Source organism: Salvelinus sp. IW2-2015, linkage group LG2 (assembly GCF_002910315.2).
Source record: "Salvelinus sp. IW2-2015 linkage group LG2, ASM291031v2, whole genome shotgun sequence".
Lineage (NCBI taxonomy): Eukaryota > Metazoa > Chordata > Actinopteri > Salmoniformes > Salmonidae > Salvelinus > Salvelinus sp. IW2-2015.
The window spans coordinates 13,187,896-13,202,352 of NC_036839.1; the positions used below are offsets into that span (position 1 = coordinate 13,187,896).

Below are 14,457 nucleotides of genomic sequence, written 5' to 3' on the forward strand. Positions count from 1 at the left end.
ACAATGTTAAAGAATTTGACAGTACGTCCAACAGGCCTCACAACCGCAGTTTGCTGATGTCAAGGTTGTGAACAGTGCCCCATGGTGACAGTGGGGTTATGGTATGGGCAGGCATAAGCTACAGACAACCGCAATTGCATTTTATCAATGGCAATCTGAATGCAGAGATACAGTGACAAGATCCTGAGGCCCATTGTTGTGCCATTCTTCCGTCGCCATCATCTCATGTTTCAACATGATAATGCTCGGCTCCATGTTGCAAGGATCTGTACACAATTCCTAAAATCTGAAAATGTCAAAAGTTCTTCAATGGCCTGCATACTCACCAGACCTGTCACCCGTTGAGCATGTTTGGGGTGCTCTGGATCGACATGTTACGACAGCGTGTTCTAGTTCCAGCCAATGTCCAGCAATTTCACAGAGCTATTGAAGAGGAGTGGGACAACATTCCACAGGCCACAATCAACAGCCTGATCAACTCAAAGTGAAGATGTCACGCTGTATGAGGCAAATGGCGGTCACACCACATACTGACTGGTTTTCTGAGCCACGCACCTACCTTGTCTTATCTGTGACCAACAGATGCATATCTCTATTCCCAGTCATGTGAAGTCCATAGATTTAGGCCTAATGAATTGATTTCAATTGACCGATTTCCTTATATGAATTGTAACTCAGTAAAATCTTTCAAATTGTTGCATGTTGCTTTCATATTTTTGTTRAGCAAACATAGGTTATTTGTGATAATTGGGTGTTTGACTCTGGAGACAGAGACCCCCAAAAAATCAAATCTCTGCTTTTTTTGTTGAGTGCTCTAAATCCTTTCTACCTCGAATTAGTCCTTTTGGAAGTTTTTCTTGGGAAGCCCTTTTCATGATTTTTGTCATTGTTGTTGAGCACCCCTCCCTTCCTTTGTTTTCTGAAGCAAGATGGCCCACCTGAACTCATATAGACTCTTTAGACAAATCTAGTAATAATCCAATGACATTCAAATTACATTGCTAAATACCAGGCTTATGTTTTGCACTGAGTGTAGAAAACATTAGGCACACCTGCTATTTCCATGACAGACTGACCAGGTGAAAGCTGTGATCCCGTATTGATGTCACTTGTTAAATCCACTTCAATCAGTGTAGCTGAAGMAGGAGACAGGTTAAAAAATGATTTTTAAGACATGGATTGTGTATGTGAACTGGGTATGGGAGTAGGTGCCAGGCTCACCGGTTTGAGTGTGTCAAGATCTGCAACGCTGCTGGGTTTTTAACACTCAAGTTTCCTGTGTATCAAGAATGGTCCACCAGCCAAAGGACATCCAGCCACAAGTATGGGAAGCATTGGAGTCAACATGGGCCCAAGGAATTGAGGCTGTTCTCAGGGCAAAAAGGGGTGCAACTCAATATTAGGAAGGTGTTCCTGACGTTTTGTWCACTCGGTGTTTGCCCAGATATCCTACCAACATAAATATTTGTAGTTATAGTATGGAAATGAAATATGACGGAATGCAAAATACAGAGTTGAAAAAGATCCTTTATATTAGATCCGTGCCCCACACACTAGTGAAAAATAATGCTCCTACAAAAAAAAGACTTTRCCCCACAATATTCATAAATAAAATAACTTCAAGTACTCTGACTCAGGTACAAAGAAACTGCTGTACATGGCACCAGTAGACCATGACACAGCAAGATTCAAACACAGTGGTTATTACAAACGCCCTGTGTCCTTGGGTCTGTGGCAAAGCAAATGGAGAGAACATCTTTTATGAAAGGTACTGTGCATCACAATGGATTCTATACTGACGATAGGATGATAATGTCAGAATTCGAAGCCCACCAGAGTTGACATTTTGTATACTGGTGTATACACACACACACCTTTTTGAAGGAATGCTAAACCAAAAGATTGAAATAATATCCTCCATACACATTTGAGAGGGCAGGCATTACCCAGAGTGAAGGGACCACAGTGTTTGCAGAGGATATACATTACAGGTAATATACATGTATTTATCACTTTAGACTGAAATGAAACACCACAATCAAAGGCATAAACAATATCGGATTTCTTGTAACAATACTGTATGTACACATATTACAAACAATACTTCATATTAACATGAATGAACAGTATATACAGATGTCATTGCTGCCTCACTGTCCGTGTGAAGTTAGCGAGCAATGTAAAGATACATTGAAATGCAGTGTTACAGTAATACCGTCAGGAATCTTGTGGTTCCCCGGCGGCGCAGAGCAGTGTAAACAATTCATTTTTTTCTCTTGGTTTTGTTTTATGTCAACAAAAACAACATTCCGTGAGATTTTTGTTCAAGCAGTTTTGTTTTTGTCTTCCTCGTCTTAGAAAACGGAACCATTTTCACTCATAAATAATTGACTAAATTAAATACATTCACTTGAATATTAATGATAAAAATAAAAATAAACTATAAGTACAGTTAGTTGGAACGTTTTTGTTCCCAGTTACAGCTCTGATGTGGTTTCTTCTAGGAAATGGTATTGCACTTTAAAAACACCCACCACTTTTGTGTGAATCCCTTTGGGTGCATTTCTCTGCTCTTAAAAAAAACGTCATTCTACTGTACATCACTGAAGTGAATGTGTAGAATTACAAGTTCCCTGGTTGCTGACGGAGAGACTTTACACCAATCCAGCTGCTCTGCTTGTGGTTACTGCTGGTCCCATACAGTATAGTGAGGATAAAGTAGTCCAAACTAGCCTAGTTGGTTTGTTTTAACAGCTCATTCCATCTATTCTCAAAAAACCTCCTCATGTTGTGTCCGGCTCGTCCAATGTCCGAATTGTCTTCATTAAACTTTTCGCAGTTATCAAAAACCAAGTTAACGTCGATTATAAACGTCTCGAGGTTCAAGTACCTGTAAATTGAGACAAATAAACATTTAATTATGACATTTATGAGACAGAATCATATAGGTATCAGACAATACTGTATGCAGATCATTTTTCATACTAATATTATATGGTACACGTACTGGCTGTTGACGAGCTTCTCTCGGATTGTGTAGAAATCCATGGGTTTCCTGATGACTTTCTTGTAGCCAGGGACAGATTTGGGGTTGACAGGGTTAAGGAAGGGCCAGGCATCCTGGTGACCCTCCAGCTCAACCAGTAGCACCCTATGGAGAAAAAGGAGTCAACAAATCAATGAACCTCAGATTAACTACAGTCCAGCAAAGCAATGCATCACACACTACAGCAGCTAGTGTATGTTAGCCTGAGCACTAGCCTGTTTATGATTCCATGGCAACTGGGCCCGGGACGTTACCAGTATCACGATACTCGTGAGCATCGTGGCAAGGAAACAAAACAGGAAGCGGTTTAACTTCTTTAGGAAAACAGCCCTACTGTTGGAAACAAACATCATTATGTCACATTTATTTTCCAAGCTATAACACAATATTTTATATACAGCAGGTTTTAAAAAGGACCAAAGACTTAGGTCTGCGTCTGGTTTTCATTTTTGCCATGGGAAATAAAATATTGCGATACTGGTATCGTCACAGCCCTAACGCCAACTCCCTGTCACTCATTGACATGCCAAACATGTTTAACTTGACAATGACAGCAATGGAGTCAGCAAGTGCACAAACAGATCTGGGACCAGTGTAAGTCACTTACTGGGTCAATATAGTATTACACTAATGGTGCAACCTCAGTCATACTGTTACCTGCACAACGTCAGATCCTTTTCATTGTCTCTGGCTGATGTGGCCGTCTTCGCCTTCTTCACACAGACGGGAGTACTGTCCTGCTTGGACTGCTTGGTGGCTGGGCTCCCCTCTCCTGGGCTCTTCCTCTTTTTGGTCTCTTTACTCACTTTTTTTGGCGTGCTGCTGCTGGTGCTGGCAGCATCGTCCTCAGAGACCTCTCCGCTGGCTACAGACGACGGTTTCCTGTTCTGTTTTACCTCGGTCGTTCTCTTCCCTCCTCGCACGGCTGCCCCCGCTCGGCTCTGCTGCTGCTTCTTACTCTTGGGGGATTGACCGCTTGCCTGAATGACATAAAATATGCATTTCGCATTTAGCGAGGATCACACTTGTCATCGTGGAATTTAATGAATATGAGGGGGCGGTGAGATACCCAATGGGTTGGACCATACTTTACACGTCAATCATTTAGAAAAATGTTTTACATCAACTGGAAATCAAATGATCATTGTAAAGACAGTGGAAGAATCAAATGCATTATTATTTAAATATTGAAAAGGTGTGGGCGGCAGAAAAACAGAATAGCGCAATTTGAAAGCCATATGGCATAGTCTTACAAGTACTGGAAATAGATGCAGTGGGAACATGTGGGTCTGGGCAGATGTGATGTCATTATTTGTGTGTCTGTTTTCGGTATATGTTTATACAGTGAGCGCCAGAAGTATTGAGACAGTGACACATTATTTGCTGTTTTGGCTCTGTACTCCAGCACTTTGAATTTGAAATGATACAATGACTATGAGGTTAAAGTGCAGACTGTCTTTAATTTGTTTTGGTTGTGTTTCAGATTATTTTGTGCCCAATAGAAATGAATGGTAAATAATGTATTGTGTCATTTTGGAGTCACTTTTATTGTAAATAAGAATATAATATGTTTCTGAACACTTCTACATTCAATTTTGTTTTACAATAAAAGTGACTCCAAAATGACACAATACATTATTTACCATTCATTTCTATTGGGCACAAAATAATCTGAAACACAACCGAAAACAAACAGCAAATGCACCCAACAAGTTTGTAGAGTCACAAGCATGCGGTCGGAATACTTTCCGAATGCACCGTACTTCAAATAAACTCTATCCGAGAACACGTACCACTTTCATGATGGATCTCTCCCAGGCAATGGACTTCTGGAGCTGCTGGATGCAGAGAGACAGTTGGGCGGCGCTGCAGACCTCGCCCATGGCCTTGCGCCATACCTTCATGCCCGGGGCCAGTTCCTCTTCCCCCCTGAGAAGATGGAGACAGACAACGTGATCAGAGAACCAGCCACTCACAACATCCCATAAAACAATCAGAAACATTAACCAAGCCCACTGCCAACAGCAGTGAACAGAAAGCCACGAGAGTGGAAGAGTGTTTTGGTCACAGCAGACATGGTTAAGAGATACTGTATAATACTCCACAGACCTGGTGACTGACATGCTTCATAGTACTGTAGGGATGGGCATTTGMCATTATTTCACAATTCAAATAATATCATGACATTTGTTCAAATATCCAGGTAGTCTATACATWAAAAAATATATATTTATATATACACACATGCTCTCAACTCTCTTGACTAATCACAATGAAGCAACTGTGCATGGCAGAGGTAAACAGCAGGCCGGCTGCTTTTCTCCAGTCGTTATCCACTTAAGCAAGTTGGCAAGTAGCCAAGTGGTTCAGAGCATTGGGCCAGTAACCGAAAGGTCGCTGGTTCGAATCCCAGAGCAGACTAGGTGAAAAGCTGTCATTTTGCCCTTGAGCAAGGCACTTAATTGCTCATGTAAGTCGGTTTGGATACGAGCATCTGCTAAATGACCAGTCTGGTTTTCACCATTATAGAATTGATTCTGTTGCAAAAAAGTTTTCTGGTGAGTGTTTTCCATTGATTTGTGTCAGGTCTTGTGGAAACTCTTAGGTGTGCGCCTATAATTGCTATTTGAAGTGGGGAAAACAGCATATCGATGTGAAATCAAAATTATTTGTCACATGCGCCGAATACAACAGGTGTAGACCTTACAGTGAAATGCTTACTTATAAGCCCTTATCCAACAATGCAGTTGTTGGTGAGCATAGTGAGCATAGAAGTAATTTAGCTCGTCTGATAGGCTCGAGTCATTGGGCTCGCGGCTGTTCTTACCTTTGTAGTCTAATAGTTGGCAAGCCCTGCCACATCCGACGAGCGTCGGAGCCGGTGTAGTACAATTCGATCTTAGTCCTGTATTGATGCTTTGCCTGTTTGATGGTTCATCGGAGGGCATCGTGGGATTTCTTATAAGCTTCCGGGTTAGAGTCCCGCTCCTTGAAAGCGGCAGCTCTACCCTTTAGCTCAGTGCGGATGTTGCCTGTAATCCATGGCTTCTGGTTGGTGTATGTACGTACAGTCACTGTGGGGATGACGTCATTGATGCACTTATTGATAAAGCCAGTGACTGATGTGGTAAACTCCTCAATGCCATCGGAAGAATCCTGTAACATATTCCAGTCTGTGCTAGCAAAACAGTCCTGTAGCTTAGCATCTGCTTCATCTGACCACTTTTTTATTGACCGAGTCACTGATGCTTCCTGTTTTAGTTTTTGCTTGTAAGCAGGAATCAGGAGGATATAATTATGGTCAGATTTGCCAAATGGAGGGCGAGGGAGAGCCTTGTATGCGTCTCTGTGTGTGGAGTAAAAGTAGTCTAGAGTTGTTTTTCCTCTGGTTGCACGTGACATGCTGGTAGAAATGAGTTCAAACAGATTTAAGTTTCCCTGCATTAAAGTCCCCAGGCAACTAGGAGCGTCGCCTATGGATGAGCATTTTCCTGTTTGCTTATGGCCGTATACAGCTCATTGATTGCGGTCTTATTGCCAGCATTGGTTTGTGGTGGTAAATAGACAGCTACGAAGAATATAGATGACATAAGATATTACAGTTTTTACTGTCCCGTTGGTAGGATATACGTGGTTGTAGTTCGTCTATTTTATAATCCAATGATTGTAAGTTGGCTAATAGGACCGGTGGTAAAGTTAAATTACCCACTCACCGCCGGATCCTTACAAGGCACCCCGACCTTAGTCCTCGATATCTCAGTCTCTTTCCCCTGCAGATGAGGGCCTTGTCGGGTGTCCCTCTCGTCCGAGGGAAAAATCGTCTTTCAATACGAGGTGAATAATCGCTGTCCTGATTTCTACAAGCTCTTTCTAGAATCTCAGGTCAGACTGTAGGGCTAAATGCGCAGCCGTAGCTCAACATATAGTTATAAAAACTACATGCAAAAGTCTTTCAAATGTRATGGTGTACATGCATCCTTGTCGGTAACAATGTCACTCATAGATACATTCAGGCTGCCGTGGTCAATGAGTCAATGAGTTGACATAGAACCACGGTTACCAGTGTGATGCAGCATGCAGAGACAGATGTCCAAAGAGACAGATGCAACCACTTACATTAAGGGACTTAACAAACGAAGAAAAACCACAACGCACACAGCAGCAAAAAGAGAGGAGGGAGAGAAAAACAGACAACCGAAATAGGCCCCAGTGAAGTACAGGAAAGCCCAAAGAAGTGTTCAAATGGGAATCTGGATGACCCTACCCTTCACAATCAACACTACTAGATGGTGTGGGAGCAGGGACAGTGAATGTACCCAGCACATTATCCAGTTTGACCTGAATGGTGGTACTTAAGGGGTTCTTCAGGTACCTTCGCTCGATGCTCCTCTCCAGCTCGGCTAGCCGTGTTACAGCTATATCTAGGGGGTTGTTGACGCGCCGCACCAGGCTGCAGCCGCCGTTGGCCGCCTCCTCCCCTGCAAGCTGCTCCTCTCCTGCTAGAAGCAGCTTAGTGAAGGGTTTGTGTTCATGGTAGACCAGGTCCTCTCTCTCTGACTGGGGCTCCGGATACATCCAACCCTGGGAGGAAATAGGAAGACACAAACAGTCGTTTGTGTGTGCATGCGGAAGGAACACTTTATTCAGCGTCGTCTTTCTCCACTGCAGATAGATTCCTTCTCCACTACATACAGTGCTATAAAAGGATGTACTGTACCTTAACCTGCAGGCTGGCCGAAGTGACCTTCCTCTCCAGCTCCTCCACCTGTTGCAGAACAGCGATGTCCATCTCCATGGCCTGCTCCTCCACACACCAGCTCTCCACTGTCTCCTCGCTCACACCGTTCTCTTCCAGCTTGTACTCGTCTATCACCGCCGCTGAAGCGAGAGTGGGAGGGAGGGAAAGAAAAGAGAGAGAAAGAGACAGGGATAGGGATAAACTCAGGACCCCCCCAAAACACATTGTTTTCTAAAACCAAGTTTACTACAGTTATTGTATCTTAGTATGTACTGTGAAGTTTGGGAAGGATATTTTCTAATATAAGGATGCCATGTTTCCCCTGCCATTTGTATTGGGGTGGCGGGCTCCCCTGCCTAGCTCTGTAGAGATGAGCCATTGTAACCTCATGCATGCAGACAATCTTCAGTTTAGAATATATTTGGCATCGAAGTTACAGAATTCAAAGCTGTAAGACAGCCTCATTCAATCGCGCCAACATGCTGTAAGTGATTATGAACCTAAGGAATGGTGGTAAAGACCATGTTAGCTCTGAATGATGCATCCACTCTCTCCCTGCAGTGGGTTGACATTTCAGTGTCATTTTAAAACCGAGGTCATGCATGCTACCACATTAGTAAAGGTCAGATTTAAAGAGTCACAAGATACTTTGGACATCTATAAGGACTCATTTGAAATGGCACTCTATTCCCTTTATAGTGCACTACTGTATTACCCTATTCCCTATGGGCCCTGGTCAAAAGTAGTGCACTTTATAAGGAATAGTGTGTAATCTGAGAATTGTATATGTGTTAACTATCTAAACCACTCACCATCTCTGTTCTTGGCACAGGCCTGTGCAATGTACTCCATGTGTTTCTGGATCTGTTTCTGCAGGGCCCTCTCTCTGATACCTCTGCAGTGCAAGCCCTTGACCAAGCTCCTCAACTCCTCCATATCTGCCACTCTCCACCAGCCTGACAGCATCTCTACAACACACACCGAAGTTATTTAGACTTCTGTAAATAAAATCCATGACAACACATAATGAAAAGTGGAAATTCTTGGCAGCCACTTAAAAGTCCTCCACAGTGCTGTGTCATCTCCCATCTTTCCTATCAGCGGGTGGCAGTGTGCCATGCTTACCCTCTGGAATGGGCAGTGGGTCGGGGTAGTCCTGGGTCTTGGCCACCTCCACCACGGGGGACGGGGCAGAGGGGGGCTTCTCTCCAGGGGGCACTGCCAGGAAGGGGTTGCCGTTACCCTCCACATGGTGGTAGGCAGCGGCCAGCGTGGAGGGGGGCAGTGGACTGGCAGAGAAGGGCAGGGTGGGGATCATCATGCCACCGGGCCATCCACAGAATGGCAGACCTATCATATGGACGCCAGACTTCACCTGCTTGGAGGAGTTCATGAACCAGAAAAATGCACAGGCAGTGGTGAGGAGTGTGAATGTTATGTAGCAGAACTTGGTTCACTGACAACTAGCACAAATGGCGTCTAGAAATAAAGCTATGATAAAAGGAACACAGCTAAAGAATAACAATCAGACATGAACATAAGGGGGTGGTTTCCTAGAGACAGATTACACCTAGTCCAGGACAGGGATTCACGTGTGTCTGGGAAATCAGCTTCAGTATAGCACTTATGGGACAACATCAAAAGCCTGCCTGGTATGCRGGTCAGTAGCAATATGCCTACACCATGTTAACAATAATCCTGTAGGATCAGAGACGGAGATATGGTGCAGGGGCCTTACCTGGAGAGCTGAAAAAGGGAAGTTATTGATCCCAGTGGTGAGATTGCTGGGGCTGGCTGAGGTGGAGGCTAGTGGATTAGAAGACAGGGAGGAGGGGGACTTGGGCCTGGTGGTTGAGGAGGAATAGGGGGAGGAGGCCGGGGGGGTGGTGGTGGAGCTGGTGGTGACGGACGACTCGTCACACGGGGAGCGGGGAAGCAGGCTGAACCAGTGGCAGTTCTTCTCCGTCAGCACCCTGAAGAGCTGGTCATTGGGCTGGAGCTGCTGGGGGCTGGAGGACATCTTCCCTGGGCCGCTGCTGAGGTAGGGCGGGCTGAGGAGGGCTGTGGAAGGCTCCGCTTTCACCTCTGGACACAGCGGAGAGGGAGATGCAGAGGGGTTGCTGGGTAGTGTAGTCTGAATGGTGGGGCGGATAGGGGAGGATACTGTGGTGGGGACTTTGGCTAGACTACAGCTCAGACTGTGAGGGTGGTTGTCTGAGTCCGGGGACATCTTGGCCACCTCCAGGAGTTTGCTGAGTTTGGAGAAGGAGCCGGGCTTCTGGAGGAAGAGGTTGAGGTTGTGCTTGTCTGGTGTGGCGGTGTGCTTGTCACGGCTACCCTCCAGGGTGGACGCCCCTAGCCTCCCCTCCACCTCCTGCGGCCTCCTTTCCACCTCCTCCTTCACCTGGACCAGCTCTGTGGTCCTCAGTCTCTCTCTCTCCTTTCCCAGCTCCTCTGCTCCTGGAAAAGATAATAATATTATTAACCACATTGTTCTAGAAAGCGAATTACCCAAACTCACGTGTAATATAAAGACCTTACCGATCTAAAGCCATGTCACTAGGAGAAGAAGCTGAATTGGGTTATCCAAATGAACTATATTATCCCAATAGTGAGTTGATAAAGTAGCAACAAGTGTAGTGCCCGTATGTCATGTGAGTGTTTTAAGTCTCACCTTCGCCACTCTCCATACCCTCCACAAAGACGCCCCCACACTGCGGCAGCACCCAATAACGCCGCTTGTAGCGGTCCTGGCCGAACATCATGGAGCGCAACGAGTGGGACGACTCAAACAGCTTCCGTCTGATCTGACTCTGTTGCTAGAGAGAGAAAACACAAATGGTATCAAGGCCGAGGTCTTTTCTGCCCGGAAACTGACCCTCATAAAAAAAAATTAAAGACTCCCTTTGATCCCATTGGGTATCAACCTTGGTTAATTTGTCAATCTGTTTCTCCAGCTCCTCTACACTGGATGTCTGGTCCCCATCATCCTGGATGGGAAAGATCACATTCATTTGACACCAGAGGAGAGGCTGACATTTACAATAGACAAACAATGACTGAGGTTGTGTCCCAAATGGCATCCTATTCACGGTGTAGTGCAGTGAATAGGGTGCCACTTGGGACAACTCCATTGTCATTTGGTTCAGTGGATAGATCATGTGGAAAGGTGACAATTTCCTCACTGACCTCATCCTCACAGGTTTCCACTTTCTTCCCCTTCTTCCCTCTCTCCTCCTCCTCCTCCTCCTCCTCCTCGTCTTCATCCCCCTGATCCTCGCTGTCCTCGTCATCATCCTCGTCCTCCTCGCTGTCCCCTCCTTTCCTCTTGCGTTTCTGTCCGGGGGTGGGTGTACCCAGGGACTGGGTCTCCTCTCCCCCCACACTACTGTCCCTCTTCCCAGTCTTCTTGGCGTAGCTGGTCCTCAGCCTGGAACAAGACAACCAGCAGGAGGATAAGAGTGGCAAATGTTTTCCTAAGCTTTAGTATCATACCATATAAAAACCTTTAAAAAGCCTAAACAATCAAATCAAATTCACATTTATTTGAAGTATAACTTCAAACAAGTCTGTCACAATACAAAAGGAATAGAGGGACAACAGCAAATTCTATTCTGATATCCATCATTTTTCACTGGACACCCATTTGGTAATACAGGTCTATTAATGTATGTCACGCAGTCTTCTCCTGAGTGATCCTTGAGATGACTCGGGTGCTCACTTGCGAAGCGTGCCCTCGATGACCCACTTGTCCCGTCGCAGGTTGGTCATGTGATCGATGTTCTTGTCGATCTCGCTGCAAAGAAGCACGAAGCACCAATTTTAGATAGGTCGGCTTTGTTAAACAATGATAAAAAAGGTGAAGTAAGGCTTTAGTGGCACAATTTTCCTTGAGCAACAGGATTATATTTACAAGCATTGCCAGTTGTGTCACCTAATCTACCTCAGGTACAGGCAGTGACTTGAAAAGGGTTTCAGGTTTGATGCAACCCAATGAAACGCTCTATGACAACACAACTCTTGATATTCCAGGTAGAACATCAAAAAAATGCAAGTCCCAATGAATAAAACAGTACTATGTCCTGCAAAACCCGCTTCATGCTCAAAGATGAGTGACGCAGGCGTCAGTCAGCTAAAATAATCTGTGCTCAGAATAACGTTGGGCTCTATTCAATCCACATTGCGTGATTGAAATTTAAAAGGCAAAGTTTCCCGCGTTAGCGGAGACTGCATTTCGAGGTAAATATATCGGCTCAGTCGGAAATGACCTTTACTTTTCTATAGCGGAATCTGTAACGCTTTAGCTTTACAGGTTGAATAGAGCCCCTTAATCATTTTTTGATTGGACACTGAACAACTTCAAATATCAACAAAGTAGTTTCCCACATGCAAGCCTAAAGCACTTACCTTGACATKATTTGTCTAAATAACAGACCGTATCAGTGTTGTGATCTAGATCGCAGACCAGACTGCTGTGGCTAAGAGTTCAGTGTCCTCTCTTACCTGACCACACTCTTACTGCAGGACAGCTCGTTGACCAGGAAGGCCAGGACCGAGGCCTTCTGTGCGGCTGTGTGGGCCTGGAAAGCCTTGGTCTTCAGACTGGCCGTGACCTCCCCCAGGTCAGTCTGCAGCTCCGTCCCTCCACAGTGAGCCTCCATGTAGACCCGCAGCACCTCCGACACGTTATCCCGGTTGATGCCCACATTACACAGGTGGTCCCCCAGGGCCGTCTTGGTCTGGCGGGGCGGAGAGGGACATATATCGGTAAACACTTTATTTGAAGGGTCCCAAGTAGATGGTTTGTAGAGGTTCAATAACTGTCAACGACGCTTCAACGGTCTACTAGCCCTCGCCCTCATTCTAGACCTAACCCTAACCTTAGCAAGCAGTTGCCTATCAACAAACTGTTTGTTGATCGTATAACCATCTATACGCGACTGTCCAAATGAAATGTGACCCATATATTCTTTCAAAGATATTTTCAAATTCTACTGACATGTTTGCAAAATATATGTAGAGGGATACAGGAGAGAAAGTGAGTGGTGGAACGGGGGATCGAACCGCTGCCTTTAGGGGCATAATGTAGTCCAGCCTACGGCACAGACGAGGACAGTTAGAGGGGACTACATTCTTCTCTTTTCAGGGATACATTTTCCCTCGACGTCGACTGAGGCTCCATAATAGGCGACAGTCATCTGGGTTCCTTGAAGGAATAATGGAAAGCCACATGAAAGCGTGACTAAGCCCTTTAGATTAGCATGGAGAGAAAATACTGATGAATTAGGAAAAATGTGGGGATATAACTGTGGAAGCTGTATTAAGAGCTATAAACACTGATACCCACCAAAAACAGATAAGCCCATTCATTTAGCCTCGCAGAGCCAGAGATATTGATAACGCCCCACTTGTGTGTTCTGATTACAGTAGGGGAATCTCGTCTTTAGCGCTGCAATGCAGCCCTCTAAGCTGTGGATAGTGCGTACAGTACAGTCTATGAAGGCAGATCAGAATATATTGTATGACTGCTGATAGTATGGGTGTGTGAGCATTTGGGAAAGTGCTAATATACGTGGCTGTTCAAGAATTCATCAGATTGTACGTACGCCTTTTAGTATTTATGAATGTGTGAATGCGTGTGTTTAGTTCTCAAGAAAAAAGTCCCTCACCCGGTGTCCTGGTGGCAGTCCGGGGTCACACACCACAGCAGAGAGCATGCGCACCAGCAYGTCCTGGACCTGTCCCATGCTGTCTCCCAGGTTGAGCAGGCCCTCCTGCAGCACGCTCAGGTTGGGTATGTGGGCGTCCACGTCGAAGCCCAGCACCTTCCCAAAGCTCCGCAGGAACTGCATCACCATCAGGCAGTCAGAGAAGCTGCTTCCTGGTAGAACCAGGCCGGGAATACGGGATAACTCTGGGAGAGGCTGGGAACGGAGAGAGGACACATTCAGTTACATTCAGTCATGTAATTACAGTTGTGTGCTGTGCACTTGTTATAATGTCAAGGTTCCTAACGCAGTGTAAGAGCAAAAATCTAGAGAGATCGCTTCTCTAGCTGCAGATTCAAGTAGGGCAAACAGAGCTTGACCCCGTATGGAGTGAGGTTTAGTGAGAGCCGTATGGAGACGGGGTTGATGTGTGATCTATGAACTTGTTTTCCAGGGGCTCAYTTCCCTGTCTGGTGGAAATCATGAGAAAGCAGCTCTCAGAAATCCCCTGGTCAGTGTTGTGTCAGGGGCAGCCACTTGATGGCACTACTAAAACGTGTACCTGTGTTAACTTCACTTTCATGCATTCCAATATGGAGGATGTTATCACTATACAAATAAAAGACCCGCTGTCATTCAAAAACACTATCGTCATATTGATTAAAATAGGTAATAGGCAAAGAAACTGATTAAAAGCGATTAAATGTGGCCAGTATTGACACATTTCTTGGTTTGAGATAGTCTAATGGCAATGCGGCCCACGTCTCCTTTTCAGTTGGAGTACTAATCTATGACCGATGGCACACTCATAGCCATAGAAGGCTCATATCCCTCCCTTTAGAATTTCCACTAGTAGCTCCTATGAATAGTATACCTTGTGATCTGCTAAGCACATGTCTTCATTTGGCTTCTTCAGCTCCTTGGCAATTTCCAGTTCCAGTCTTCTAAGCTCCAATTTCCGCTCC

The 14,457-nt window shown here is 45.2% G+C and overlaps 1 protein-coding gene across 1 annotated transcript in view; it reads right to left on the bottom strand.

The window, feature by feature from the left end:
• Positions 1-1,509: 1,509 nt before the first annotated feature.
• LOC111972715 (bromodomain adjacent to zinc finger domain protein 2B-like) overlaps positions 1,510-14,457 on the bottom strand; it is a 90,024-nt gene continuing 77,076 nt past the window's right edge. Inside the window, exons 19-34 of the mRNA XM_070449334.1 lie at positions 14,367-14,453; positions 13,454-13,708; positions 12,288-12,523; positions 11,506-11,580; positions 10,974-11,214; positions 10,712-10,774; positions 10,459-10,603; positions 9,523-10,244; positions 8,910-9,159; positions 8,597-8,752; positions 7,764-7,924; positions 7,419-7,627; positions 4,840-4,975; positions 3,704-4,026; positions 3,008-3,151; positions 1,510-2,890 (exon numbers count right to left, since the gene is read on the bottom strand). Coding sequence (XP_070305435.1) covers positions 2,734-2,890; positions 3,008-3,151; positions 3,704-4,026; positions 4,840-4,975; positions 7,419-7,627; positions 7,764-7,924; positions 8,597-8,752; positions 8,910-9,159; positions 9,523-10,244; positions 10,459-10,603; positions 10,712-10,774; positions 10,974-11,214; positions 11,506-11,580; positions 12,288-12,523; positions 13,454-13,708; positions 14,367-14,453 — 3,360 coding nt within the window. The 3' untranslated portion in view covers positions 1,510-2,733. The remainder of the gene's footprint in view (positions 2,891-3,007; positions 3,152-3,703; positions 4,027-4,839; positions 4,976-7,418; positions 7,628-7,763; positions 7,925-8,596; positions 8,753-8,909; positions 9,160-9,522; positions 10,245-10,458; positions 10,604-10,711; positions 10,775-10,973; positions 11,215-11,505; positions 11,581-12,287; positions 12,524-13,453; positions 13,709-14,366; positions 14,454-14,457) is intronic.